The following is a 27,349-nucleotide window of genomic DNA, read 5'->3' as shown; positions in this document are numbered from 1 at the left end:
ATTTGCAAGGAGGGCTTAACTTGTCATGATTTCAGCGAGGTGGAGGGAGGGAAGAGCCTCATTAGTATTTACGGAAAGGCCCAGAGCTGCATACATAAACAATGCTGAACAAGGCAAATGCCACTTTTAAAAGAAATATTGGAGATGTGGGAAAAAAATGTTTTCTTTGGATAAATAATCAGATTCTTGAATGAGCTATATTAAGCATTAAAGTAAAAATCCAAGTATATATTTTACTTTAGTGACAGTGTTTTCTGAAGATGATGTCACCTTACTGACTACTTTATTAGATCTACGTGTGTAATCATTCGAGGCTATTCCAGCTCACAATTTACTGTTTGGCTATATCATGAAAAGTCTCTGCTTTGCAATTCCGGGGATGGGGTTTTGCTGGCATGGTATGAGAGTTAGGTTATTTTAGGAAACAGTCACACTTTCACAGACTCAAACATGGCTGCTTTAACTGCTCATTGCTGGAAAAAACACATCTAATGGACAAAGGAACATAGTTTCGAGGTTAAGATTACATTTTTATTTTTTTCGGGACAAAGTATTCAAAGTTCCACTTTCATCTTATTTCTACTGTAAAGCCTAGTTTAGTATTTAAGAAATTTAACCACTGACATACTGAATTTAAAATGTGCAAGAGATTTTTACTATTTAATCTGAATCTTGGTCATTTGCACTCATTTTGACAAGGTTTTCACAGCAATCTATGAAAAACCAAGAACACCCGATGAATCACCTGGTTGTAGAACCAAGTTTAGCAGCAATAAGTTTAAGTAACCGTTTTCAGTATGTGTTCATCAACTTCTCACATTCTTGTGGATGAATTTTAGGCATCTCTTCTTTACAATGTTGCTTCAGTTCATTGATGTTTACGGGCTTTCATTTATGCACAGCTCTCTTAAGGTAATATTATATCATTTCAGTTTCAGTTAGTCTGGACTTTGGCTGAAATTGGGTCATGAAATAGGACAATGATCCAAAGCACAGCGACAAATCTGCTAAAAAAGAAAAGCATCAGGATGTTGCAGTGATCCAGTCAAAGTTCATATGTTGGACAGATGTCTTCACATTGGACTTTAGAACACTTTGGTACTCAGAGGGGTTCATGGTCGACTCAGCCAGTGCAAGATATCCAGGTCCTGTGGCTGCAAAACAAACCCAAATCATCACCCCATCAACACCGTGCTTTACAGCTGGTATGAAGTGTTTGTACCGATATCCTGTGTTAAGTTTTCTCCAAATATGGTGCTGCACATTATAACCAAACATCTTCACTTTGGTCTCATCTCTCCGAAGAAGTCTTGTGTTCAGATGCCACTTTAAAACATAACCCATACTGATGTATTCTTTTTCTTCACAAGCCATACTTGTTTATTGTTTTTCATGACAACTGAGGCCTGTACAGTCTGAGTAAAGCTCTTGGTGGGTTTTTGTAGTTTCTCTGAGCGTAGTTTGAACTTGGGGTGAATTTGCTGGCACTTCCACTCCTGAGAAGATTGTGGCATTGTGTTAACGCACAGTTAAATGCTCCAGACCAGCAAACTGCCAAAACCTTTGCTTTCATGGCGGTGCTCACACTTGCTGATGATCAATTAAGCAAGTATATTTGATTAGAATTACCTTGCTGCTACTTCTTAACTACCATAGAAGAATTAAGGCTCTGCTTAAGTTTTTCACAAGACTGCAAAGAGTCCTGCTTTTTTTTTTTTTTTCACATGACTGCAACTAAGAGATAAAAATTGTGATTTTGGTAATTTGCAGGTAAAAATACATTTGGTTGTAGATTTAAAATGGAAAAAATCTGATTAAAAAGCTCGTTAAATGATTATTTTAATAGTTTGCAATAACTAAAGAGGAAGCAGGTCCCCCAGGATATCCTCTGAAGATTTCTGTGAACTATAATAAAATAAAATAAAATAAATTAACTTTTATATTTATTTTGCATCAACAGCAATGTTGTTTTGCCCACAACCCACTTTTTTCAATAAACAGACAGAATGTTATTAGGCTTCAAGTGATGTCATAAATAACTCACAGGATTATGTTTCCTTCATTTCGCTTTTTTAAGAAAACCGTTTGACTCAACATAAAAAATAAAAAAATAACAATCTTTCATAAGACATTTGGAAAGAAAATTAGGTTTACATAAAAGGAGTCTTTATTTAGTCCTCACAGTACAGTTTGTACATCTTTTTGCTTGGAAATATTTCAGTAATTCGCCAGTGAGGGAAGACAGTCGTCCACAGTCAGACGGCATCATGGATTTTAGGAAATTCAATTTGGAAATCTTTAAATTAAACCCAAACAGAATCAACCTTTGATAAATTAAATATCTTTGATCGAATATGCTTTTAAACAGAAGAAAATCAGAGCCCAGCTTAAGTCATGTTGCCGTTTCTGTGTGTCGACCGTCTCCTGTTCGGTTTCCTCTCATTAAGACTTTGACCACATTGCAGATGGTCGCCCCTGAGCTGAGCCTGTGTGAGTCCTGTGTGTGCGCACTAGCTTTAAAGTGAAACTCATCAGTATTCCTCTCACTCTGGGGGAATTAGCTGCCAGAACACCGCTTTTTCTGCCAACTTTGATCCCAGCCCTCCTTTCAGGACCAGTAAGGTGGACAACAAACCACACTCGTTATAGCTCGTTAATGGACTGACGCAGGGCTCAGAGCCTCAGGCAGAGTGCAGTGAGGATCACATGCACGAGGGAGTATAGGACTCCAACACGTAGCTCAACCTTACCCCCTTCTCTCCAAGCTCTCTCAATGCTTTAATCAAATCCTGCTTGCCAGAGAATAACTAACAAATTAGCTCAACCCTCGGCTGTAAAACTGGTCAAATCTTGTTTTACATTTGTATCATAACAAGGCGACCAGGAGATGCTTGAGTACAAGAGGGTGCTTGAGATAATGATATTGGTGAATAATGGCTCCTGCCACATGTGTTTTTTTTAAGCACAGTCACTGACTTTGAAATGCCACAGAACATCTATCATCATTATTTAAAGATCTTAATTTTAATTTAACAGGATATGAACGGATGACATTAAGCTTTAATGAATTTCAGTAAAGTCATTGAATATGAACTTACTTCAGGTCTTCAGAAGCCCTCGCCTGGATCAGGGGAGTCTCCACTGAATGTCCGAACACGGCACCTTCCGAGCCTGCGGATAAAACAAATCCCAGATCGTGTTCAGTGCGGCTTTATATTATGTTCCACCAAATACTTTTTGGTAACAATCTAAACATAGCCATGAAACTAAATCCATATTTTTCAGTGAGTGGCATGTTTACATTATATCACCATTTAAAAGAGAACAAAAACAAGTGAACAGACTGCAGGCAATGGGCACTTATTGTCCACATAAACCTCCTGCTGCAGTCTTTCAATCATTAAAATCCTTAGAACAGCTAAGGCAGCACAGTGGCTGTGTGATTAGCTCTGCTGCCTTTTTACTTGCCAAGCAAATGTGTAAAACCAGAAGACCACTGGAGGCAACTCGCTCATGCTTTCATGTTGTTTACACCAAATTCTGACCCTACCATCAAAATGTTGCAGGAAAAAGACTCAACCAGGCGACCAACATCCAATTTTGGTGAGCCTGTATCAACTGTATCCTCAGTTTCCTGTTTGGAGCTGAGAGTGTCACCCAGTGTGGTCTTCTGCTGCTGTATATTTGCATTCAGAGCTCCTCTTCTGCATACCTTGGTTGTAACGAGTGATTATTGGAGTTACAATTAGCTTGAAGCAGTCTGACCTCTGGCATCAACAAAGCACCCAGAGAACAGCCGCTCATGGGATATTTTCAGTGTTTTGGACCAGTCTTTGCAAATTCTAGAGATGTTTTTGAGGGAAAATCCTAGTAGACCAATCACGCCATGTTCAAAGTCATCTGACTGCATGCCCAAATGCACTGCATGCATTGGTGCCATGGCTGATTAGATAACTGACAAACAAGCAGCCAAACGGGTGTACCAAATGAAATCACCAGATAGTGTATATTACTTGTGTTGACATACTGTGGATTAAAGTCTTAAGTCTTACTTATGCCTTACTTATTAATGTGCTGGACTTCTAATATACTCCGGGAAAACCTACAGTACCAAAACTTAAGATTCAAATCTGCCCTTTTAGTTTTAAACAATACACCACTGATCACCGTTTGTTTAAGATATCCAAAGACAATCGAGTGAGACTGCAGCACCGTTTTACCTGTGACTGTGAACTTTTCTGCTGCCATGATGACCTCCTCTTCGTCGGCAGTGAACAGAAGTGTGCCCCCGTCTCTGCTTCGCACCTCCAGCCTCTGACACTGGGCTTCCACAGCCTCAGGACCTGCAAGAGAGACGTACATACTCAAGTTTCCATTGAAAACCTTCAGTAAACGTTGCTGAGTGCACTCAATTTAACGGTAAAGGAACAATTCAGCCTATTTGCATTCATTTACCTCTACTGCATTTTCCAGTATTTTATGAATGTTTCTAGAACTAACTATACATTTTAGTTACGATTAGAAAAATTTCCACCTCAAAAGTTTTATTAGTCTGCAGTGGTAACAACTTTCACTTTTTGAAAATAGCGCTGTCAAATAAAGGTTGACTTATGCGACTCTGGTCTTTTAAATCTGCTCCGGGAAGCTACAGTATGTTTGTGCATGTAAGACTATTAGCAATCTGAAATACTTTGTGGAGTGCTTGCTTTGCAAATGAAAGGCTCCTAACAAAGCTGGATCAGCCATGCTTCTCTGATGAATGAAGACAAATCAGTAATCTGTTCCGCTGGTGAGGAATATTAATTCCTGTTCTCCAGACTTTGGTGTTTTTCCAGATGTGCATGCACAAAATTCGTCTCCTTTTCTTGCTCTCTTCTCCTCGCTCTGCCATTAATCCATGCCCTGCGACGGCTGGGGAATTTAATTATTCTCGCTGAGTTTCATCTCATTTCAGACAAAACGCAGTACCCACAAAAGCAGGCGTAATTTTCAGAGGAAGGTCAAGCGTGACCGAAACGTGTCATATCAACAGTCTTGTCAAATCACCATCAACTCTCTACTTATGCTGGCTAAGATCAATAGCTATTAATGTTAATAAGCAGGTCATTTGCTTTCTAGTGGTGATTAATCATGTAAATGACTTTGGTAATTTAGTCTGACTGATGATAAAGAGATGAAACTATTGCTCTTTCAAATAAGAGCATCAAAGGTTAGCGTCTGGAAAAAAACTACTCAGAATAAGATGTAGAAGCATTAAAGAGAACTTAAGATAAATTGTTGTGTTAATCTTAAATGAAGTCATCAACAAATGGTATTGATCTGGTAATTTAGACAGCTATGGCCAGATTAATCCAAGACCAGTTTTTTTCAATAATAAGTTGTACAAAGAGAGAGGAATACAATGCTGTGCAAAAGTCTGGAAGTACATCTTATTTCTTTATATATTTTATTAGGAAAACATTCATAAGGCAAAAACAGAGATTCTACAATTCTAACAAGCTTGAAAGTCAATATCTGGTATAAAAAACTTGATTCTTCAACACAGCCTGAACTGTTAGGCAGCTTTCTTGTCATTTAAATAGTCTTCAGGAAAAGTTCTCCAGGCTTCTTAAAGGACATTCAAAGCTCTTCTTTGGATGTTGGCTGATTTTTGTTCTGTTCTCTGTCGAGTTGATCCCAAACTGCTTCAATAATGTGTAGGTCTAGGCTCTGGGGAGGCCATCCATGACGGACAGCATCCAACTGTGTGTTTATTTCTATTCCAGGTATTCTTTTACTGCGTTGGCAGTGTGTTTTGGATCATTGTCATGCTGAAAAATACCAATCAGAAGCTTTCCAGATTGTATTACATGTTGGATCAAAATCTAATCGCGTGTTTCTTTTCCAGTTCTTTTGTAATTTGGCAGAACTCCGCCTTTTCTCCTTGTTTTGCTTCCTTAAGAATGGCTTCTTTGGCACCAGTTTAGGTTACTGATTGAGCAAGCGCCCATATGCCTTGTGGCTAAAATGGAGCAGCCAAGGTTCGAGTCGAACCTGCGGCTCATCTCTCAGGTCTTTGTCAAGAGTTTTTCCCTTTTATTAAGAACATAACTTTCAGACACTGTTCTTCTACTAAAGATAGTTTTTGAAGGTAGGGCTTCAAAACAAAATGTTATGCTTGTCAAACTGTGTTCTCATAATCATAATTTTCATACATACACATGATGAAAAGCCTTTTTCTGACAGCCTGCTGGTGATAAAGTGCCTGAATATACAATTTTAAATTGGTTCTTTGCTAAGTTATTACCTATTATGTGTAGACAAAACACTGATTTATCCTTTGAGTTAGGTGCCTTTTTTATGCTTGAATGTTTTATAGGTCAGCATTAAATGGCTTATTAAACAAAACCATCCTCTGAAAATGGTCAGGTACAAGGACTGAACAGAAAATGAGTGAAAAAGCAGCCAATCTCCAAGAAAAGCCTTTGAAAAAACTTTAGAAAGCCTGGTCAACAAGTTTAAAATGGCAAGAAAGTCAAAAATGGCAAGCAGCAACATAATGAAATGAGGGATGGCTCAAGACCTTTCAACAGCACTGTAAAAATTGAAACTACTTTTAGGCTACATTACAGACAGTTATTCCACAGCAGGTGTTTCCTTGCAGGTAAGCCAAGCTGCAATTTATAGTTTCAGGATGGAAATGGCACCAGCAGTAGTAGCGTAGAAGTACACAAAGAAGGAAGTGGAAACTCACCGACTGTGAGCTGACCAGTTAGCTGGCCTTGGTCGTTTCTGGCATTCAGTGTTACGTTCTTGTCTGACCGCAAGACCAACAAGCTGTCCTAGGGGGAAGCATGGAGGGGGGGGAGGACGAGACACACAGTGGGAGAGAGACGGAGAACAGAGGAAAAAGAAATGCTGCATTAAAAAGCTTAAATCTCATAAACAGCGCTGGAAACTGTTAAACTTATTCTTTCAATGTTAAAGAACCACAGAGGAAGGAAGAAATTAAATATGTAAGATCACTGAATAGGAATTATTTAAATCCCCACACTCAGCAGCCATCAGAGACTGCCTTGTCTTGTTGAAATCAGAATTAATGTAATTATGCTGGTTCGAAATAGATTGTAGTCTACAGTAAAAAGGTTTCCCAAGTGGATCTTTCCTGGATAATAACCACTGAATTACACAACATTAAGGCTAAAATGGAACAAATTAAAACCGAATTATTGAAAGATGAGTAATGAAGTGAAGAAAGAGATAGAGGAGGAGGAAGGAGTTTGCGGGGCAGCCGAGGACGTGTGTGTGTGACGAGCGTGGGTGCATCCTTTTCACCGCTGCAGACATTTCGGCTGTGGACCTGTCCTGTTTTCTGGCAGCTTTGCATTTTGCAAGTTTATAGATTGTTGACATTTGAATGATAGCACATGTGCATTTTGAAAAGGCTTTGAAATGCTCCTGTTCTACCTCAGATGTCTACATTTCCCCGTAACATCATCTTATGAATACATTTAGGACACTTCTAAAATTTTAAATACCTGACCGCTACAATATGGTATATGGTTGAGCATTACCATACTCAGGGGGGGGTGGGGAGTTATGTGGGTCTGCGAAAATGTGAAGCACATATCAATGTTTCTGGTGTGTTGTATCTGTCAGTCCTAAAGGAGCTAGAGATCTTTCTCTCGGTACTTGACCAAAATATTTTATAAACCTATAAGAGCAACATAAATAAGAAAAAAATGCTTTCCTAGGCTTGAGCAAGTTCTCGAGAACAATTTCATTGTGGGAAGATGACTATGATTACTGCTAGATCCAGTGAAATTAATTCTGTAAAAATACATGTTGCCTGGAAGCTCAGTGACATAATGACAATTTGCGCTCTAGGGCTGCAAACCCAGACACTATGTCAAGACTGCCTTAATTGATTTTTGGACATCTGCAGGCAGTATAAGAAGCTGTAGCAACACTGACCTAGCACCACTGTATAACTTTCATGGTGAAAAGTTAGCAGTAAGCAGGTGCTCTTTGACACATGCCACAGAGTGAAATTACCCTTCACTTGGAATTGTTTTGAGAGCTCTGTGTGTTGTTTCTTTTTTAAACACGCTGTTTTTAAATTAAAAATGATCCCCCTGCACACATGCAATTCAGCACAGTTTCATAACTCAATCTTTCCAACAAGACCATTCAGAGTAAATTAGTGGCAGAGGGTTGGCTGGGCGATACTTCTATGTGGGTTAGTCACCAGGAGGAGGTAAAGAGTGATGAATAACTGGTGCATCCCAATGATGTTTTAGCCACAGAGCTGAAAAGCTTTTCTTTAAAAGTGGATCTATTCTGCTTGCATGTGAGCTGAGATATATGTGCAAGTAATCCATGTGAGTCTGCTGAACAGTCAATTTCAGACGCTTTCTTCTATTTCAAGATCTGCATGATGTCGATAAGAGGGGTATCCTTACCACCTGCCATCCAAACCTTCTGTATGTGTGTAAAAGCCAGTCGGAAGAAAGTCGGATTAGAGTGGCCTTAAAGAGAGGAGTTAAAACACCAGATGAACAAAGTGACCTGTAAAAGCACCTTTTAACACTTTGTAAAATCATGGTATCATTTCAATTTAACCACAGTAACATCTAATCTATATCCACAAAGCTTTAATATTATGATGTACACTGCTCAGGTCCCCTGATTGGTCCCCGTTTTGCTGCCCAAACAGCCTCGACCCATCAAGACATGGACTCCACTAGACCCCTGAAGGTGTGCTGTGGTATCTGGCACTAAGATGTTAGGCTGTTTTGAGGTGGAGCCTACGTGGATTGGAATTGTTTGTCCAGCACATCACACAGATGCTTGATTGGATGGTGAATTTGGAGGCCAAGTTAACACCTCAAACCCATTGTTATGCTCTTCAAACGATTCCTGAACCATTTTTGCTTTATGGCAGTGTGAATTATCCTGCTGAAAGAGGCCACAGCCATCAAGGAATACTGTTTCAATGAAAGGACATACATGCTCTACAACAATAATTAGGTAGGTGGTGTCAAAGTAACATCCACATGGATTGCAGGAGCCAAGGTTTCCCAGCAGAACATTGCCCAAAACCATCACACTTCACTGGCTTGGCTTCTTCACCTATCACCCTGTCACTGGATCACCACTGTTCCTTTCTTGAACTACTTTTAATAGATACTGACCACTGCAGACCAAGAACATCCCACAAGAGCCGCAGGTTTGGAGATGCTTTGACTCAGTTGTCAAGAAATCACAGTTTGACCTTAAACACTCAAATCCTTACACTTATCCATTTTTCCTGCTTCTAGCATCAACTTTGAGGACAAAACATTCACTTGCTCCCCAATATATCCCACTCACTTACATTTGCCATGATAAAGAGATAATCAGTCTTATTCACTTCACTATCAGTGCTCATAAAGTTATCCCTGAATGGTGTACATGATGTATTAAGACCAGACTAAAATGACATTTATACAGTACAACATTGCAGGGTCCATTTCAAGCATGTAATTTTAGCTTTTTTTGCCAGGTGGATGTTATTCACAGGTATGGGTAAACCATAAGGCACAAACATGCAAACATAGTGACAGTTAATTTCTGAAATCCTTTTTTACCATATGGGTGTTTACTCAAGTCTTGATTACCAACTTTTTATTACACACTAAATGGGGGTGGACAGTGTCTTGCTGACAAGTGTAGGAGTGTGCTTATTTTCAGACAATGGAAAGCTGGCATTGTCCCGTAATCACACAGGGATTTAAATATATTTTACTCCATATAAACAGTACTATATTTAGCTTTGATTTAATCTTTTTGTTTGTTTTTTTTAATTTTTCAATGTAATTAAGCATTGCAGTATGCCAACTGTGCAAACAGACCAAACAGCATGGGCACTCGTTGCCAGTGTCTGTTACCATCAGTGTGTTTTATTTTACTATTTTAGTGGCCTGCATCTATGAGAATTTACCTTCATACATGTTAGGGGTATTATTACACATTAGTACCTGTAGAAGGTTTTTTATGTTTAGTCAGGTAAGCCAGCTGCTACTTTCTTTAAAACATCAACTGGTGCTGATGGAGAATTTTACTATTACTGTAGCAGGCTGATCGTTCTGCAGTGTGTGAGTCAACCACAGGCTCATTCTGACCCAGGGAAAACGTCATGTCACCATCTTTACAACTGTACTAAAACAAGTGACATTTACAAGCATTTAGTCACAGTCTAGTATTTGAGCAAATAATTCTGCCGTTCCCTTAATCTTAATAATTATCTCAACTTTGCAGAGGTCATTTGGTTCATTTTCATTCCCCGCTCGCTCCTTTCCGATGTTAATGTGCATCATCAAGTTTCACCACGAGGCAGCGGCATCATGGAGAAATTTGAGTTCTTGATTTGAAGTATCCCTTTAAAGAGTTTATAGGTGTTTAACAGTATCCTGAGGGGGCACGGCTGAGACGCTCGTGCTCTCCTTAAAACCTCCCCGGGATCACATAAAAGGCTTTTAAAGTCACTGTGTCTGCTGAGGAAGGTCAAGCGCAGATCAGAGTGAATGCACATAAACGGAGCCTGTTGTTGTAGGTGTACCGGGCCCCATCAGACTGAAAAATTACCATGACTGGTGTAAGGCAGAGGATGCCTCCCCGCATATGATGAATAAGTTCAGAGCAGAAAGCGAGAGCACGTCACCCTGCTCCTAAGAAATAGTTTAAAAACAAAGCAACTCTGTGCTGTCTGAAGCTGTTGACTTTCAGCGAGTGAGTATAAAATGAAATCTGTTTAAAGCACAGATAAAGAGCACTGTTCAGAGTTTAACTGTAAGCCTAACCATCTATTTGCATAGAGACATTTAAATTTTAATTATACCGATTGTTGTGCTGGAGGCTCATTTACATACTGAGCCGCACAACTAAATGTAATTTTTTAAAAATGCCAGGCGTGAAAAAGCAATGCTTATTATGCCTTAATTTCCTCATTTAAATATGAAATCTTGCAGCAGGCTGTTTAAAAACATGTCTGCAGTCATATTCAATATTAAAAGTTGCCTGTATTTTAGTGCAATGCAAATCAAAGCGGTTCTAGCTTTCCGAGGCGACGCTGCAGTTTGCGGTTTAAGCTGCTCGAGATTAACAGGTGGATGGCTTTAAGCCGTCTTTTGCCGACTTGAATTCAGAAATAGTGCTTACAATCAGCTCTCTCGTGCTTATCAAATGCAAGTAGGTGAGGCTTAGTGAAGGAGAAGTTTCACTCCAATAAAGATACACCTGCATCTGCGGCTATTTATAGATCAGTCAGGCTCCCCGGAGACGATAACGAGAGCCAACAGTCTGAACAGCAGAGATGTGATTAACTGTATCTGGGCACTGCGATGCACTCGTACCACAGTGTTCAGTTTTCAAATTCCAACCAAGTTTTCATTTAATTTACATTTTTATCAGCGACAGTGTACCATCTGTATCGAGTGGTTAAAAAGTTACCAGATCATTTATAAAAACCCCAGAAATGTTGTGTTATTATAAAATCCATGTCTGCTCCATGATTTGGGAAGATTACCTTTAAATAAAGACCCACATCTAGAGCCTCCCAGCTGTCAGATTTGATCTCCGTAGTGTCATTCCTAATGGAGGGTAAAATTCTACAGTTGCAAGAAGCTGTGGCTGGAGAGGGTTAAAGAAATTCAGCTACAATTATTTTACTACATAAATGGAGAATTTGTAGTTGGTGTACATCCCAGGCCTCCTGCCTTGTGTTATGTCCAGTCCAGCAGCTCATTTCTTTCTTTCTGTAAACGTTTGAGCTGGCAGAAGAAAAAAAAGCTCTTATCATAAATAAAAACACTTGCCTCTTAATGGCCAATAATTGAAAGTTCTTGGAATTACATCATTAAATTACAAAAAACAGCAAAAAGACTAATTAGACTGGACTGACCACTCTGCTAAAATATATCACTGCTGTTCACTGAATCTAATTTGACCACAGTTTGTCCTTAAAGGCAGCAGAGATTATTAGCCTAATGCATGTGGAAAACAGGAGCAATTCCAAAAGATAAATTGCTAAACTCAAGACTCGTCTCCTTTGTGTATTCATTTTCTGTCTGCAGAGAAATCTGCTGAGAATTTAAGCTATGCATTCCCTCGATGAGATGAAACATCGCACCTAAAATCTTTCATTTAACTTGATGTTAACTAACTTCAACTTTGCCCCAACCAAAATATTCAAATATTCAGATAGCCATATATATTCATCTGTGCAGTCCCAGTATCATTTAAAAGTTTCTACTAACCAGCTATCCAACCCTTATTTATTCCAACATCTTTGCAATACTGATAGTGATTCGGACTGATCTACCCTGTGAGAAGTTTCCTCTCGATGAAAGCGGGAGGGGTAAGAAATGCCCACTCACACGTCTGCTTTCACAAACACTTGAAATTATAAATGCAGTGTTCCTCTGGCAGGTAAAACTCCAAGTGTGACAAGGATTTCAAAAAGCCTGAAATTGCTGTTGCACTGTTGCACTCAGACGGGTAAAAAATGTCGAGTTTCAAACTGATTTGTCATGCCTGAAATTATAACAGTATTGTGGCGTTCACAGGTGTAATTTAAGCTATTGTCTCGCAATCATATGCTTGAATTTTGTTGTAATCCAAACGTCTGGTATTAAGGTCATCTCGCGGTATTGTTTTCACGCTCCTCATACGAGCCTGTGTTTGGTGGAACAGCTCAAGTTTGCATGTGCTGTGCTATCTGCAGAAGCTGACAGGTGGAGGCAGAGAGGCAGGGAAGGAGGGAGGGATGAGATAGGTGGACAGACATGCAGGCAGTGAGGAAGCCTTCAGGGCAGGAAAAAAATAATATAGAAAATCTTCCTTCCATCCATCTGCCTGTCAGTTTTGACAGACAACTCAGCACAGGTACATATGAAAAGTGCAGCAAAAGAGGCCAACATTATCACACATATTAAAACAAGCTGAGTGTTAGGCTCTAACTTTTTACACTTCATTTATGTCCTTACTATTTCAACTCTTCAACTCAACATTATGGTAACACTTAGAATGAATATAGATAATAGAGCATCATTTAATGACGTGTGTGTGATTGAACATTTGCTACAACATGGGCAAAGCATTTTTTATTAAAAGGAACAAAATTATCGAAATATACTCGGCCCTGTGTGAAAAGGTAATTGCCCCCTAAACCTAATCACCGGTTGTGTCATCATGGCAGCATTTCTGATTATAGTCATTGAGCCTTTCACGTCACTCTGGAGGAATTTCAGCCACTCCTCTTTGCAGAATTTTTTTAAGTTGGGTCAAACTGGATTTTCCAGCATGAATGGCCTGTTTAAGGTCAAGCCAAAGCCCCTCAATTGGATTTGAGTCTGGACTTTGACTAGAAAAAGCTTAAATTTGCTTTTATGAGGCATTAAAAAGTGGACCTGCTGGTGTGTTTTGGATCATTGTCCTGCTGCATAAGCCAAGTGTGTTTGAGCTTCAGGGTACGAACTGATGGCCGGACATCCTCTTTCAGGATTTTCTGGTAGAGAGAAAAATTCATCGTTACAGCAAGTCCTGAAAAAGCAAAGCAAACCGTCACACTACCACCACCATATCTGAATGTTGGTGTTCTTTTTATTTATTGCTGTGTTAGTTTTATGCAGATGTAAAAGGACAAAAAGTTCAACTTTTGTGTCGTCAGTCCGCAGAATATTTTCCAAAAGTCTCTGAGATCATCAAGACTGATTTTGGCAAATGTGAGACGAGCCCTTGAGTTCCTTTTGGTCAGCACTGGTTTTCTCTTTGTTCTCTCCCATGGATGCCCAGTCTCTTTCTATGGTTCAATCATGAACTCTGACCTTAAGTAAGACAAGTGAGGCCTGCAGCTCTTTGTATGTTGTTCTGGGTTCTTCTGTGACCTCCTCAGTGAGTCGTCGGTACTCTTGGAGTAATTTTAGTTCAGCAACATTTTCTCCATTTGTGAATAATGGCTCTCACTGGCATCCCAAAGCCCTAGCCCTTTGTAACACTTTCCAGACTGATAGATGCCAAAGACTTTTTTAGATTGCATTTTTGGCTGCTTTTTAAAACCAGCTTCACTTTTTCAGACAGGTTCTGTTTAAGTGATTTCTTGATTCAGCAGGTCTTGTATGCGTGGCTGGTAAAACTGAACTCAGCTTTCCAAAAAATGCAGTTTATCACAGTTAATTCATGACTTAACGAAGTCAAATTACCTTTTCACACAGGGCCAAATAGATTTTAATATTTTTTTCTCTTAATTAATCAACATTTAACAACTGCATCTGCGGCTATTTACTCAGGTTACCATAAAAAAGTGTGAGAAATATGCAAAAAAAAAAAACAGAAAAGCAAAAAATCAGGAAGGAGCAAATACTTTTTCATGGCTATAAGGTTACACATACACGGCTGGAAAAACTTACTAATAATATCAAAACTGAAAGCAGCAATAATTAATTTTCTGACCACTTGGTAAAGTGCAACAAGCTGTGAATGCAGACATATGATCATCTCATGATGTTAGTATGGGTAACCCATTAACACTAACACACTATTTACACATACAGCAGCAGATGCCGACCATCATTAGCATTCCTTTGAACTGATGCTTTTAGGCGCTTTCCTTTTAACTCCGTTCGGTCATATATCGGACTCTTTATCTGCAAAATGTTCAGCAGCAGACCGTCGACTCTGCCTGCTGTTTGGTGCCTAACAAGTTGTGAACAGTGGATTTATCAGAGGTTTCTACTCGAACAGCCATATGCTGCTGCTGAGGTTGACAGAGTGACTCAAAACTCTAAAGTTGTGGGTGAAAAAAACAAAAAACACTCCGAAAAGATGAGCCAAAAGACACACACGCAAAATAAAACTGTAGAGCTGAAGAAAACTGAAGAGCCTTTTTCTGTAGGTTCATCAGAGCAAGAAATGTGATACACATATGGTTATTTGGGAAAATGATACATGATTTTAAGCTCAAAAGTCACACAAAAATCCAAATATTCAGTATTTTTCTACACTGCGTGAGACAAAACTTGTTATATGTAACCAATAAATACTGTTAAATAACAATTTATACTACAAGCAAAATGAAATAAAATGTGTTCAAAATCAAATTTAAACTCTTACTAATATATTCATTATAACATTGCTTAAATCTCTAGCTTTTGTTTTGTGGATAACTACCCTGATTTATTAATGTGGCCTATTTATCACCAGCGTCACACAGAGACTGTAAACTGCATTAAGCTGCCATTAAATAAACACTAGGTTGGCGTAAATCTCAAGAGCTCCACTTCATGGTTAAATAAAGATTTAAACAAAACCGACAAGACTTTGGTTTTATGATTAACAGTGGCTTCTTTCTTCCTTCCTTTCTTATTTCCCTCCTGTCTGCCTCCCTCCCCTGGGTGACAGGTAGGTGGATACAATTAAATGTGCAGGAATAAACTCAACTTCAACTCAACTCAATTGAATTCAATTGAATTTGAAAGTAGGGCCAAACAGCAGCAATGATGCAGAATGACAGTAAAAACGAAAAAAACAAACAAACAAAAAAAACACCCCACAACAACACACACGCCTTTAAACAGAGCGTATCATCCACATTGACTCTTTTTTTAATCATTTTGACCTGCAAAAGAGTCTGCAGGTCAAAATGCTAACCTGCTGACACTTTAAAAAACACAACAAAAACAACCCGATTGCATTTTTCCTCATGATTTTGCTCAGTTAATCAATGTAAACTGAAAGAGAACAGCTGTCACCTACTCTGACACTACTCTGCCTTTTTAAGGGGCTACTCAGCATGTACTTTGCTGCCAGCTATCAGAGTTACTGCCAAAATAAGCAGAGGGAGTATTTCAATATGGTATCCGCAGATTACAGCTTCAGTTACTGATTAAAATTTAAAGCAATGATTGACTCGTGAAAAGGAAAAAAAAAACATATCAAACTACAGCTTACTGTGAGTTTAGCAGCTGCAGCTTGAAAATAAATAAATAAATACGCTCATGCTATATTTGATTTTAAGAAACCTTTGATGCAGTACCAAGTTCACTGCCATTTGTGGTAATGGCTTATTGATCAATGCTGGTTATCTGACTGAAGAGAAGCACCGTGCACTGTTGTGTAAACTCCTTAACCATAATCCCTGCTCTGTGTGTGCTTGACATATTTCCTCAGGTGAGGAAATATTGAGTGACCCATGGAGACTTTTGTCCTGCAAATATCTCTGGTGCGGCAGATAAGAGGGGCCCTGCACAGCGCTGTCTGTAAAACAAGACAGTAAAAATGTCTGCAGGTGGTATTGAACTGGGGGGTGAAATATTGGCTTTGTCCAATATTCAGTTTTGGGCATCTGCTATGGCCTTGAGGTGGTTTTTCTTCAGGCACAAGAGCGTTATATTTAAATCAACATTTAGCTCCAACTAGGACATCAAAGAGCACGAGTGGGCAATTCCGAGTTGTTTCTCAATCTGCTGTGGCAAATTGGAGCCACAATCGAGCCACTTCCTCCATCCATGTCCCTCAAGAAAAAAAAAAACAGAAAAAAAGGAAAAAATCAAATTTATACTGGAACCCTAGCCTACAGTGCTTGAAATTGCTTTCTGCACCATGCCTAATCACTGAAAAAGGGGATGATCCAACTGAGCGTCTGTGATTTGTGTGGGAGAAGAACATTTGGATCAACTTTGGGCTGGAGCTGTGTTGGTTAATCTACTAAACATCAAAGAGGAGAAAGGAGAGGGAGGAAGTGCACAGGGGGAGGAATTTATCGCGTGGGCTTGATTGGAAATCCAGCAGGGACACTCTGGTCCCCCCCTGTAATCGTCTGTAATCTCCTGTAGGTTGTATGTGGCCTGAGAGGAGCTGAGAAGCAGCCTATTACCCACCTCCTGCCGATGGGAGGCCCTGATAATACGCTGTTTGAGGACGACAGGAAATGAGGGAAGCTGAAGAGGAAAGGAGTAATACACAGAGAGGAAAGGGGTCGTCTTTTATTTTATTTTTATTTTATTTTTTTAAATCCAGGCACGCATCAAGTCTGAGCTCAGAGGAAAGTTGGCCTTTGTTGATAATGAATTGATCATAACTTCCTCAACAGTGAAAGATCAATATGAGCTTGTCTGCAGCTTTAGAGACATCTTTCTCCCTGAGAGCTTTTCATATGCGTTTCAGTCAATGGTACTTATTCCTAGTGCATCAGAGTCAGAGTATTGATCAACCTGAAGCTGGTGAGAAAAGGGAGCAACTTACCCTTCTGGACTGAATCTCATTAACATACAGAGGCAAAAGAAACTCGCTGATTCCCTCCATGCGAATCCCGTCCTGGTTCAGCTTGAGGTTTCCCATTCCATCCTGAAACAGAGTCATGATCATCAGTGATGCTGTAAGAAGCTGTGTTCATTTTCCTGATTTGATTTAAAGGATTATAGCTTCCCAAATGTTTTTTGAAAAAAAAAAAAGGAAAAAAAAAACTGAATCCTGCCGTCGGTGAAGTACATTAGACGGAGCTCAAGCTGTTGTGTAGCAGACAGGCCGGTGGACAGGCAGCGGGGCTGAGTGACAGGGAAGAAGTAGGACATGACATCGAGGTGACAATGCCACAGACACTCAGCACTGTCAGGGTGACAGGCTGCATGCAGTGGGAGGCAAACTGAGGAGGAACAGACTAATGTGGCAGCTCTGGAAGCGAATGTTGAGAAGACTCATGGAAATAAGAAAGGAATTAGATTTATGGTCCTGCTGATTTGCATGAAATAGTATTAGCTCAGTATTGTATATTAATATGCAAGTTTTGGGGGTTTTCTTCTTACCAAGGTCAAAGTGGGTAGTGTTGTACTGCACTGTGATACATTCAAAGCTGCTGCTAATGTTTTGTCCACTCCATTTACATAACTGGGCATGTGTGATAAATTGGACAAAATTAAAGACTCTGCTGTGGAAAATAATGGCTGCGAACATCAACAGAGCTTTTTTAACCATATGAGACCTGACAGTCACTGCCACTTACACACCAGCTTTCTTTAACTGCTATCAAAATGGCTCAAGCTGCTCCTCGCCACACACAGTTTAATGATTAATAACTGCAAGAGCCAGCCAACTCCTTTTTGAAAAAGGACCAACTTACATTTCAAGCAGCACGCTGTATTAGAATTTAACAGTCAAATCAGGCACTTGGCATGTAATAGCAGGAAAACCATTAGAAAGGAGAGGCACGTGACATTAAAGACATCCATATTCTGCAGAGATGGTCCGTTCCAGCTATTATCCATTATCTTACTCACCTTCATGTTTTACATAAGCACTTCTCAAACTGTGTGACTGAGCCCATAAACTCTGCAGGAAAGAGTTCACAGAGGTCAAGACAGAAAGCTGTTTTTCTCATAGACTTTATAGGACAGGAAGTCTTTCTGTAGCCACAACTATGGTGTTCAGATTTAAGCCACTTCATTTTTTTGTACCATCTTTGATGCTGTTTGATGATTTGGCTACAAAATGGGTTGTGTCATTCATAAACTCATAAAAATAAAAAATAAAAAGTATGTGGTGGCAACAAATAAACATCTTATATACATATCTATATATAAAAACAAGAAATTTTGGGAAATCTCTCAAAATATTTGCTTAAAACTAGTTCAACGTTCAAGTTCAACCACTAAAACTGATTCTTCTATTCAGGAATGCAAGAAAATAACTGATTTGGTATCTTGATTAAAAAAGCAACAATGTGCTTTACTCAGTTTTCCTACTTTTTTTTTTGTAAAACTACATTTGGAAATAAATGGATGACAACAATAATTATAATTTCGTGTTAACATAAAAAAGGATTTTGGTAATTACCAGCTTATTTTTGTCCCAATACTAGTACTTAAAATTATTTAAATTGTTCATTTATTTATTTATTGTTATAATTGTTTTAATTAAGTAATTTCTTTTCTTTTAATTAATTTATTAATTAATTTTTCTCTCTGATGTTCAGTGCACCTTAGTTTGTGTTCTGCTATGGAAATAGAAAAATATTTAAAAAAATTTGAGTCTCAAAAGAAATTTGTTCCATGTGAACTACCTCAGGATTTCACGTTTAAGTTTTCATTATTAATAGCACAACGTCTGGGTAACCATAGCTGTTAATTAACGTTGGAATGAAAAAAAAATAGGGATCGTTAATAACGAATTTGTTTCACTTGAGATTTTCCTGCAGTAAGAAGCTAAATTTAAACTTTTCAGCTTTAAAAGTTGTCTGGACATCTGTGTGATTGAACTTTCTGAAAAGCACCACATCTTTGGTGGGATCTTTTGCTTCACCTGTGCGCTTTAAAAAAGTCACGCCAATAAAAGTCACGCCGATTTTTCAACTATGTAGCTGTACAGCTAGTCCTACCTCTCTCCACAGGTAACAGCCCAGTGGTTTGCACTTAAATTGATTCTTTGCCATCCCGTTTCAACAGAAGCTACATCAATTTTAAAAAAAATATGAAATACCAAATACTGTATGAAATGAAGCATGATCCTGCAACTTCACCTCACATTTACTCGGGGGCTGATTTTGGACTGTATATAATTCAGTAGAAATTGGACAAGGTTATGCCTTGCTGCACCACAATGAGCAGACTGAAGTGTGAGGGCAGCTTTGTAGGGATGTGTATGAACAGATTGGCCCTGAGGGATGTGTTGAAAGAGTCCATAGTGCTAGCGGCACAAATGGATGGAGTGAATTACAGAGGCAGAGAACAGCAGGGAGAGCGCCATCATGCATGAGAGCAAAGAGCAGGGACAGACAGGAGAACAAAGTCAGGGGAGTTTAGGAGGTGTGTGTGGCGATGTGGAGGTCAGACTGTGAAGTCGCTGCTGTGCTGGAAGGAGGCGGCATAGTGGGTGTGAAGAATTCAGCACACGCTGCAGTCACTTAAATAAGTAGATGGGAGGTAGGAGAAAAAGGAGGGCGTCACAAACAGCCCCAGTTCGATAATGTTCAAAGCCTAAAGGAGACCCTCAGCATCAGTGAAAGAAAGGGTGATGTTCCAGAGGAGGAACTCCTGCCACGGTTAAAAGAAAAACAACCTGAGCTTTACCCCCTCTGCCCTCGACAGACGGGCAGAAGTTTTGGAGTTGTTTCTTTAATGCTACATATCTGCTCTATCATCCTATTTGATCCAGTGAGAGGATGAGGGATCCAAGATAGCGCACGCACATAGCCTAACACTTCACCCAGGAAAAAATTAATAAATAAATAAAAACGGAAAACAGCCCACATGGTTTTCAGACCAGTGACTTCAAAAAGGATTGAGTCACATAATCCATTTTCCTATATTTAGAGGGGAAAAAAAGCATTTTCAGAGAAACTTTATTTTTAACAATCAATGCTGTTGAGCAGTGTGCATCATCAGGCTGCCTGTGTGATGTAACCACAGAGATATTCACACACTCAGCTTGCCGGAAACGTTCAGGTTGTGACTTCTGACTTACCGGGCAGCTTTATGGTGAGCATTTATCCCGTCCCACTGGAGTCAACTATTAATCCTGAGATTAATAGTTGACTCCAAGTCTTAAGAGCTTGATTGCTAGACCTGCAATGAATCCCTGTGGGCCTTAGTGCTTAACATCATTGTTTGAACTGAGCTAATAATGTTCATCCTGGAGATTATAAATACTGAACAACTACTTTTACTGAAATTCAGGATAGAGAGTCAAATTCAGAAGCAACTGAATGTGTGATTAGGTTGTCAGAGATATGATAACAGCACCGTGGCGTATCTCTAGATACCTGCTAATGCATTAACATAGTGAACAAGCAAGACAGTCCATTACTTTTCTAATGATGGAATTATCATTGAGCAATTAAATATACTGTATTTACACAACATATTACAATGTTAAACCTTGTTACCATGTTAAGACAAACCAAACAAACTGTACTACTGCAACATTGTATCAATACAAGGATACCAAATATCGATATTTCATCAAAAAATTAAATGAAAATTCTCTGGAAATACTACAAATATTAGTGATCATCTCGTGCACGACCATCCAGAGATAATGTTAGCCAAATAAACTTACATTAATCATCTCAACTGAATTACCATCCAGCAATAGACACACTTAGCTTCACAAAGGTAATTCAGACAAAGCTAATGGCTCGGTCACATGAGTAGAAATAGGAGAGCAACATCCTGCATCTACAAAAAAACAAAGAATCAGGTGCTGTCTGGTGGCTGTTTTGATTTTTTTCATATTCTGTGGCTGACTAACTGGTTACCCAGAACATGAGGGTGTTGCACACTCACGATCACTTTTGAGGACAGGGTGATGGCGCAGGTCACCTGATAGGAGGCAACCTTTCTGCAAACAGCTGCAGTCTGACTTGGACTGACTGCAACCGCTCTGAGAGAGATTGTCGAAGGTTTGTCTCATTTATAGACAGATTGCCAACATGTTGCCGTCAGTCTAAATGAGTCTTTGTCAGTGAGCACAACTCCAGGGGACTCGACCCGACTGACTGCCAGCTGGTTATAGTCTGGTTATATTTCTGTGGATTTCTGTCTACGTAGATAACAGATATGTGATTTTTGATGATTTATTACAGTTATATTACCAATTTGACTCCATTTAATCACTCACTGATAGCAGACTCTTTCTGGCAACGTTTATAGCAGGTTTTAATGAAATGTGTTGTTGTGCTTGACAATCTCATTTTGCTGCAAAGAAATGCAGTAATGCAGTTTTTATGTACTGGAGAAAAAGAAACTTAATGTTGAGGATTTTTTCCCTTGATAGGTTGCCAATATGGCTGCTGAGTGGAAAATCTTGCTTTATTTTAAATCAAGCATTGTTATGTGCACCAAGTGTTCAAAGTGACTTATTTTTTTATGCAAGTTCTCCAATACTGTCTCATTTTAGTAAATGATAATCAGTGGCAACTTTAACAGCAATGCCCTCATGGTGTGGTTCTTAGAAGCTACTGTTATGCTTTTTTTTTTTTAATAAAACCTGCTGAGTCCTGAGAGATCGGGAGCAGCGAAGTGCATTTTCTGAAGCAACACCAACAGCACTGATAAGGTCTTTTACTCATGACATAGATTGATGACAGAAGAAGGAGCAGAGGAGTGATTGTAATAGTCGAGGGGGTTTTGGGGGGTTGGGAGGGGTGCTGCCACTGGGAATTTGTTGACAAAATGGTAAATTGTGTGCATTGTCCCTGAAAATGTCATGGGAGGAGCTCGCAGCTTCTGCCTGTTTGGATTTTGCTTGAGATTAACACGTTCTGCTGCCAAGGCTTTTCCTAATACTACAGAATCCAGACGAATCCAGTACACAGCACGAGATGCCCGTTATATATTTGATCCCTTATATTTGCAACCCTGCTGTCAATACTTGTTTAGTTTAGACACTAAAGCAGTCTCAATCAAATCTTACTGCTGTACACTGGCTGATTTGTCTGATTTACATAATTATGTTATTATTATAAATCCTTTTCATAGGAGAGGGTTGGGACACAGCACAGACTGGAGTATATCAGAGAAGGTAAAGACAGGCTAAAGTGAAGACAGTGCTGCCAACAACTTGTTAGCCTACTCTAAGTGCAATAAAAGCTTCCAACAACTGTTAATCTGACTGAGAGAACAAGACGCACACCACAAATGCTGTTCTGGATACAGCATTATGGCTCTCCTACTGAGTTAGCGGTCGACACCCCTGATAGGCACAGGAGGACGAGCTAAGACCGACACTTCATTTCAGTGATGCTGGATTTAATAAGAGGACAAGCCTTCTTTGCAACAATGAGCTTAATTGTGCACATCTGATAGCTCTGGAGGAGAGCCTGACAGCTTTAAGGAGAAATTCTGGACCAGTTTTCTTTACATGTTTGAGGACAGCACTAGAGATCCCACGAATATATGTATAAATATATGATCTCTAGTGCTGGTCTCAAATACCTACCTGCACATACAGATATAAGATTTCCTCTTAGGCCACCCCAAACACAATACTGTTTATTTTTTTGTCTGATCAAATTCAGCCGGAGATTTATTTGCCCTGCAAACTTTACTCAGCTCCAGCTGACGGCGAGTCACCCTGACATTATTCTGCAAGATAACTTGATAAATGTGGGAATTCATTTTCCCCTCAATAATGGCCACCTGTTAGGAATCAGGAGGCAGCAAAGCAGCCAAAATCATGACTGCTCCCTCTACCCACAGCAGTCCACAAATCACAGACAAGTCCTGGCTTATTCAAATATTGCGTTTCATACTTTGGATTAGAGCGCGACTGATATAGCAGCAGGCGGATATTATTGCCTAATATTAGCCATTTCCTGATATATATCTACCGGGATTTTTATCAGCTGGTAAATAAACATTTAAATATTACACAAGCAAGGTGAGAAACACTATTCCACCAATATTATGAGTGCTGGCATTGCATAGTCTGTCCACCAGAGGGCACTAACTAACTAACTTCCTTGTAGGCATTATGTTTTTGGAACGCCACAAACAAAAGTAGTCCACCTTCATGACTCTGCAGCAGCCTACGTGGGCCGGGTCCTTCGAAGACCGAGAAAGCCGGAAGTGCGAGGCTGTGAAATGGGACGGTCTAGCCTTCTGATTAGCGTCACCACTGTGTCGGTGGAGTTTAATAAGCTCAGCCGTCTGCTCCTTGCTATCTAAAATATAACAGGACACTGCCGTAAATTCTCGACCATCTCACACTTCTGTTTAATCAGTTTTCTGTTTGACGTTTATTCAGCTGTGTGAAAATCCCAGAGGAACGCACTCGAGGGATTAATAAAGTTTTATTTAATCAAATCTAATCTAATAACTTTGATCTCAACCAAAACTTTTTATTCCGGAACAAATAAAACACTGAAAAAAGCCAAACAATAACATTTTCAAGTTATCTGAGTGACTTATATATCATGTTTAACCTGAGTAGCAAAAGACCGCAGGGGTCTGAAAACGATGCGCCGGGAGTCTGCTGCTCTCGCCAGCTCGAGTGACCATTGAACCTCCAGCTAGCTATTCGATCTGGTGGGTAACAGACAACTCCGAAACCGTCGGAGCACTTTTGCAAATATGCGATGTCTTGATAAACCGAGCAGATATTTGAAGTTTACACAGCTACATTCTCGCCTGAAAATATCTTAAAACTTTATTTTGTGACCCAGAAAGAATAATAAGAGTAATATTAAAACTTAGTAGCGGCCGCCATATTTGGAAACTGGAATTGGCTGGGCTGCCCTATGAATTCTGGGATATGGTGGGCCCCGAAGGATACACCCGATACATCCTTCAAATCTGGGGAAAAGGAGGACGCATTTGTCGGCCGCACTCGGAGGAGTCTATGAATTGGGACAGCCTTTGTCGCGTCGCTGTGACGTAATCGGTCTACAAATGCAGCCTCAGGAGGATGCGGCCTACGTTTCGGGACAGAGCTACTGTCTTCCTTAGCCTCTCTGTCATGTGGAATTCTTTTTTTTCTTTACCTTTTCCTGCTGGGGCTGATTTTTTTAACCATAGCTTTGTAAATTTGGGTGTCATCTGCATAGAAATGGTAAACATGTCCATAAAAAGTAATGATGTCAGCTCCCCTAAACCACTGCTGTAGTGCGCTGCTCCTTTCTTGATCCTGGGCCTTCTGCAGCCGTACATTAAAAGCACAGTGGCTAATCTTGGTCTCAAACTGCCCTTTGATTTTATGCAAGACACGCAGATAAATTCTGTAAATTCTGTAATAAAACCTAGTTTTTAACCTTTTAAGGCAGCAGTCTCCAACTTTTTTTTGCACCACGGACCGGTTTAATGTCAGACAATATTTTCACGGACCGGCCTTTAAGGTGTCACGGATAAATACAACAAAATAAAATGATACAACCAAGACAAAAACTGTGGTATTCTGTCAATTTAATATTAAACGCGAATTCACTGTGTAAGTGTGTAACTTTATTAGCAGCGTCCTCCTGAAATGCACCAACAACATTGAGAGTAACGTCCTCCTCTCTGCCCCTTAATGCTCTCTGGTCGCTATGGTAACGCGTAAATATTTCTTTCAAAATCAGACACACAACTATAACACGGGAAAAGACCCAGGGAAACCGAGTTAATCATAAAAAAACATACTTGAAAACCTGACAACCATAAATTTCACACCCGAACCTCAACTCTCGCGGCCCGGTACCGAACAACCGGTCCATGGCCCAGGGTTGGGGACCGCTGATCTAAGGCTTTCACAAAGGATCACTTTTTTCACTTTCTAATTCATGCTTTTATCACAACACATCTAGACTAGTACTACGATTTTTTTTCTTTTTATTTGTTTTTAAAAATTTAAAGAGTCAGCAAAACAATACATATCTGAGCTGCTGACTCCAATTGTTCCCTGAAGATTGAAGTCCATGGACCATCTGCTCCTGGCAGCCCAAAAACCCATTTCAAAACCAGGGACAATCAAGCTTTTTCAGTTACCGCCCCAAAGTAGCGCAGTGCCCATGTTTGGATGGCCCCCTGACTGTTTTTTTAAGATTATTATGGCCATTTTTTATCCTTTATTTGAAAGTAGAGCAGTGAAGACAGGAAAGTAAGGAGAGATTCTGACCTGGGCCACCACAGGTCAGAATCAAACCCAGGCTGCTGCATGGGGCACATGGTCACCTGCTCACCCACTGAGCTAAATTGGCTCCCTTTAAAACACATCTTAAAACTCATCTGTGTTCCTTGGCATTTAAATCAGAATCAGAGTGGTGTGTTCTTACCTTCTATTTATTATTATTAATATTATTGTTAAGGGTTTTTTTGTTTCATTGTCTTGTTGAGAGTGTACTGCTCCTTTGTATGATACTTTTTCAAACTTGAGTTTTCAATAAAAAGTGCTCTATAAATAAAATTGGATTGGACTGGAAAGAACCAGCTGATCCGGGCACAGTAATCCACGACTTGCTGTGAGAATAAAACAAGATCATTTTTAAACTTTTTAAGCTTCCTTCTGATAACTCAAAGTGTGTGTTTGCCGTGCTGTACTCACCACTGAGAAATTCATAACCTTTATGATCCAGACGGTGAGGGCCAGGTTAACTATCATGGTGACCAGGAGCAGTAGCAGGAAGAAATAGAGGCATCTTTTTCTCCACCCGTATAAACCCACCGGGTACACGGCATCGCATCCTGGTCTTTGGAGGTGCAGGGACTGGGATGCAAGAATAAACTGCTCCTGGGTAATCTGGAAAACAAACAAACAAACTGTGTGTTAGCCGGCTGTTAAGGATATATTCACTCCGCACAGAAGCAATCACATATTCTAAGTGGTTATTACCTTGCGAGTGCAGCTAAAATGACTCTAGGCTGAGGCACGGCTGTGTTATTTTACAATTTTTTTAAAGTGGTACGCAAAAAACCAAAAGATGAAAGCATGGCATGAATATCAGCTCGGGTATTAGCACTAGATTAAGAATTTATATCTCGACATCATAGACCACAATTACAGATTTCTATTGAGGAAATTGCAAATAGCCAATTTATTTATTGGTTGTTTGCAATGTGCATAAACCTGGAAACAGCACAGTAGCCCAGTGATTAATCAAGCTGTGTCCAAAAGACAAGGTCATTTCGTGACTTAATTTTATTTAAAAAAAAACATAAGAAACCAAATCAAAGCCTTAAAAGGTTGTGCATTTCAACCCACTGAAGGAAAGAGGGATCGTCTGTCAACATTCATTGATCAGAAGAAAAGCCATCAGTTGTCGGAGTAACTGGCCCCGAAGTGGAAAAGCTCTTAAACAGCATACACTGCAAGTCAATGAACATAAATCTACAGCCAAATCTAGATACTAACGAGCTAATCATAGTGATTAATGTAAGTTACACTCTGGAAAACAAGGCCCTTGACCTTTCTCTTCTTCTCGTTTTTACGTTCTTTAAAAATCAAACTTCATTTGTACCGGCTTAATAACGTGTCACAGCTTTGTTTTCACTGCTAATTACTTGTTGACATTTTGTCATTCCAGTACTTGGAAAAGAAAGTCACTGAGAGCAACGGCTTCCTGCAGATGACCTGTGCAGCACTCGCCTCGGGCTGAGAACTTCACAATGTTACTACCCATCAACCTTTCAGTGGAAAATATTTCACATGGCTGGCTTTATGGAGCTACATCCAGCACAAGATGTGAAACACACTCAGACGGTTGCCACAGGCAGTCAGTACACGACTTAGGTATAGGAGTTCTCCCCAGACTATTTTATTTTCAATTATTTTTTTTCAATTAATTTGACTTCCAATGATTATGAGAACGAGATAATCGAGAGGAAAATGGTCCTTGTGCCATTTTCAGCTTCTCGGTGATGTTCTCATT

At 39.6% G+C, this 27,349-nt stretch overlaps 1 protein-coding gene across 1 annotated transcript in view; it reads right to left on the bottom strand.

Moving 5' to 3' along the window:
• LOC100690306 (zeta-sarcoglycan) overlaps nucleotides 1-27,349 on the bottom strand; it is a 53,742-nt gene that overhangs the window by 14,299 nt on the left and 12,094 nt on the right. Inside the window, exons 2-6 of the mRNA XM_003450333.5 lie at nucleotides 26,026-26,220; nucleotides 17,260-17,361; nucleotides 6,734-6,821; nucleotides 4,221-4,343; nucleotides 3,099-3,171 (exon numbers count right to left, since the gene is read on the bottom strand). Coding sequence (XP_003450381.1) covers nucleotides 3,099-3,171; nucleotides 4,221-4,343; nucleotides 6,734-6,821; nucleotides 17,260-17,361; nucleotides 26,026-26,220 — 581 coding nt within the window. The remainder of the gene's footprint in view (nucleotides 1-3,098; nucleotides 3,172-4,220; nucleotides 4,344-6,733; nucleotides 6,822-17,259; nucleotides 17,362-26,025; nucleotides 26,221-27,349) is intronic.

The sequence above is a fragment of the Oreochromis niloticus genome, linkage group LG3 (genome assembly GCF_001858045.2).
Source record: "Oreochromis niloticus isolate F11D_XX linkage group LG3, O_niloticus_UMD_NMBU, whole genome shotgun sequence".
In the NCBI taxonomy this organism is placed as follows: Eukaryota; Metazoa; Chordata; class Actinopteri; order Cichliformes; family Cichlidae; genus Oreochromis; species Oreochromis niloticus.
The sequence above is the reverse complement of the archived record's forward strand: the minus strand, read 5'-3'. Positions and strand labels throughout refer to the sequence as shown.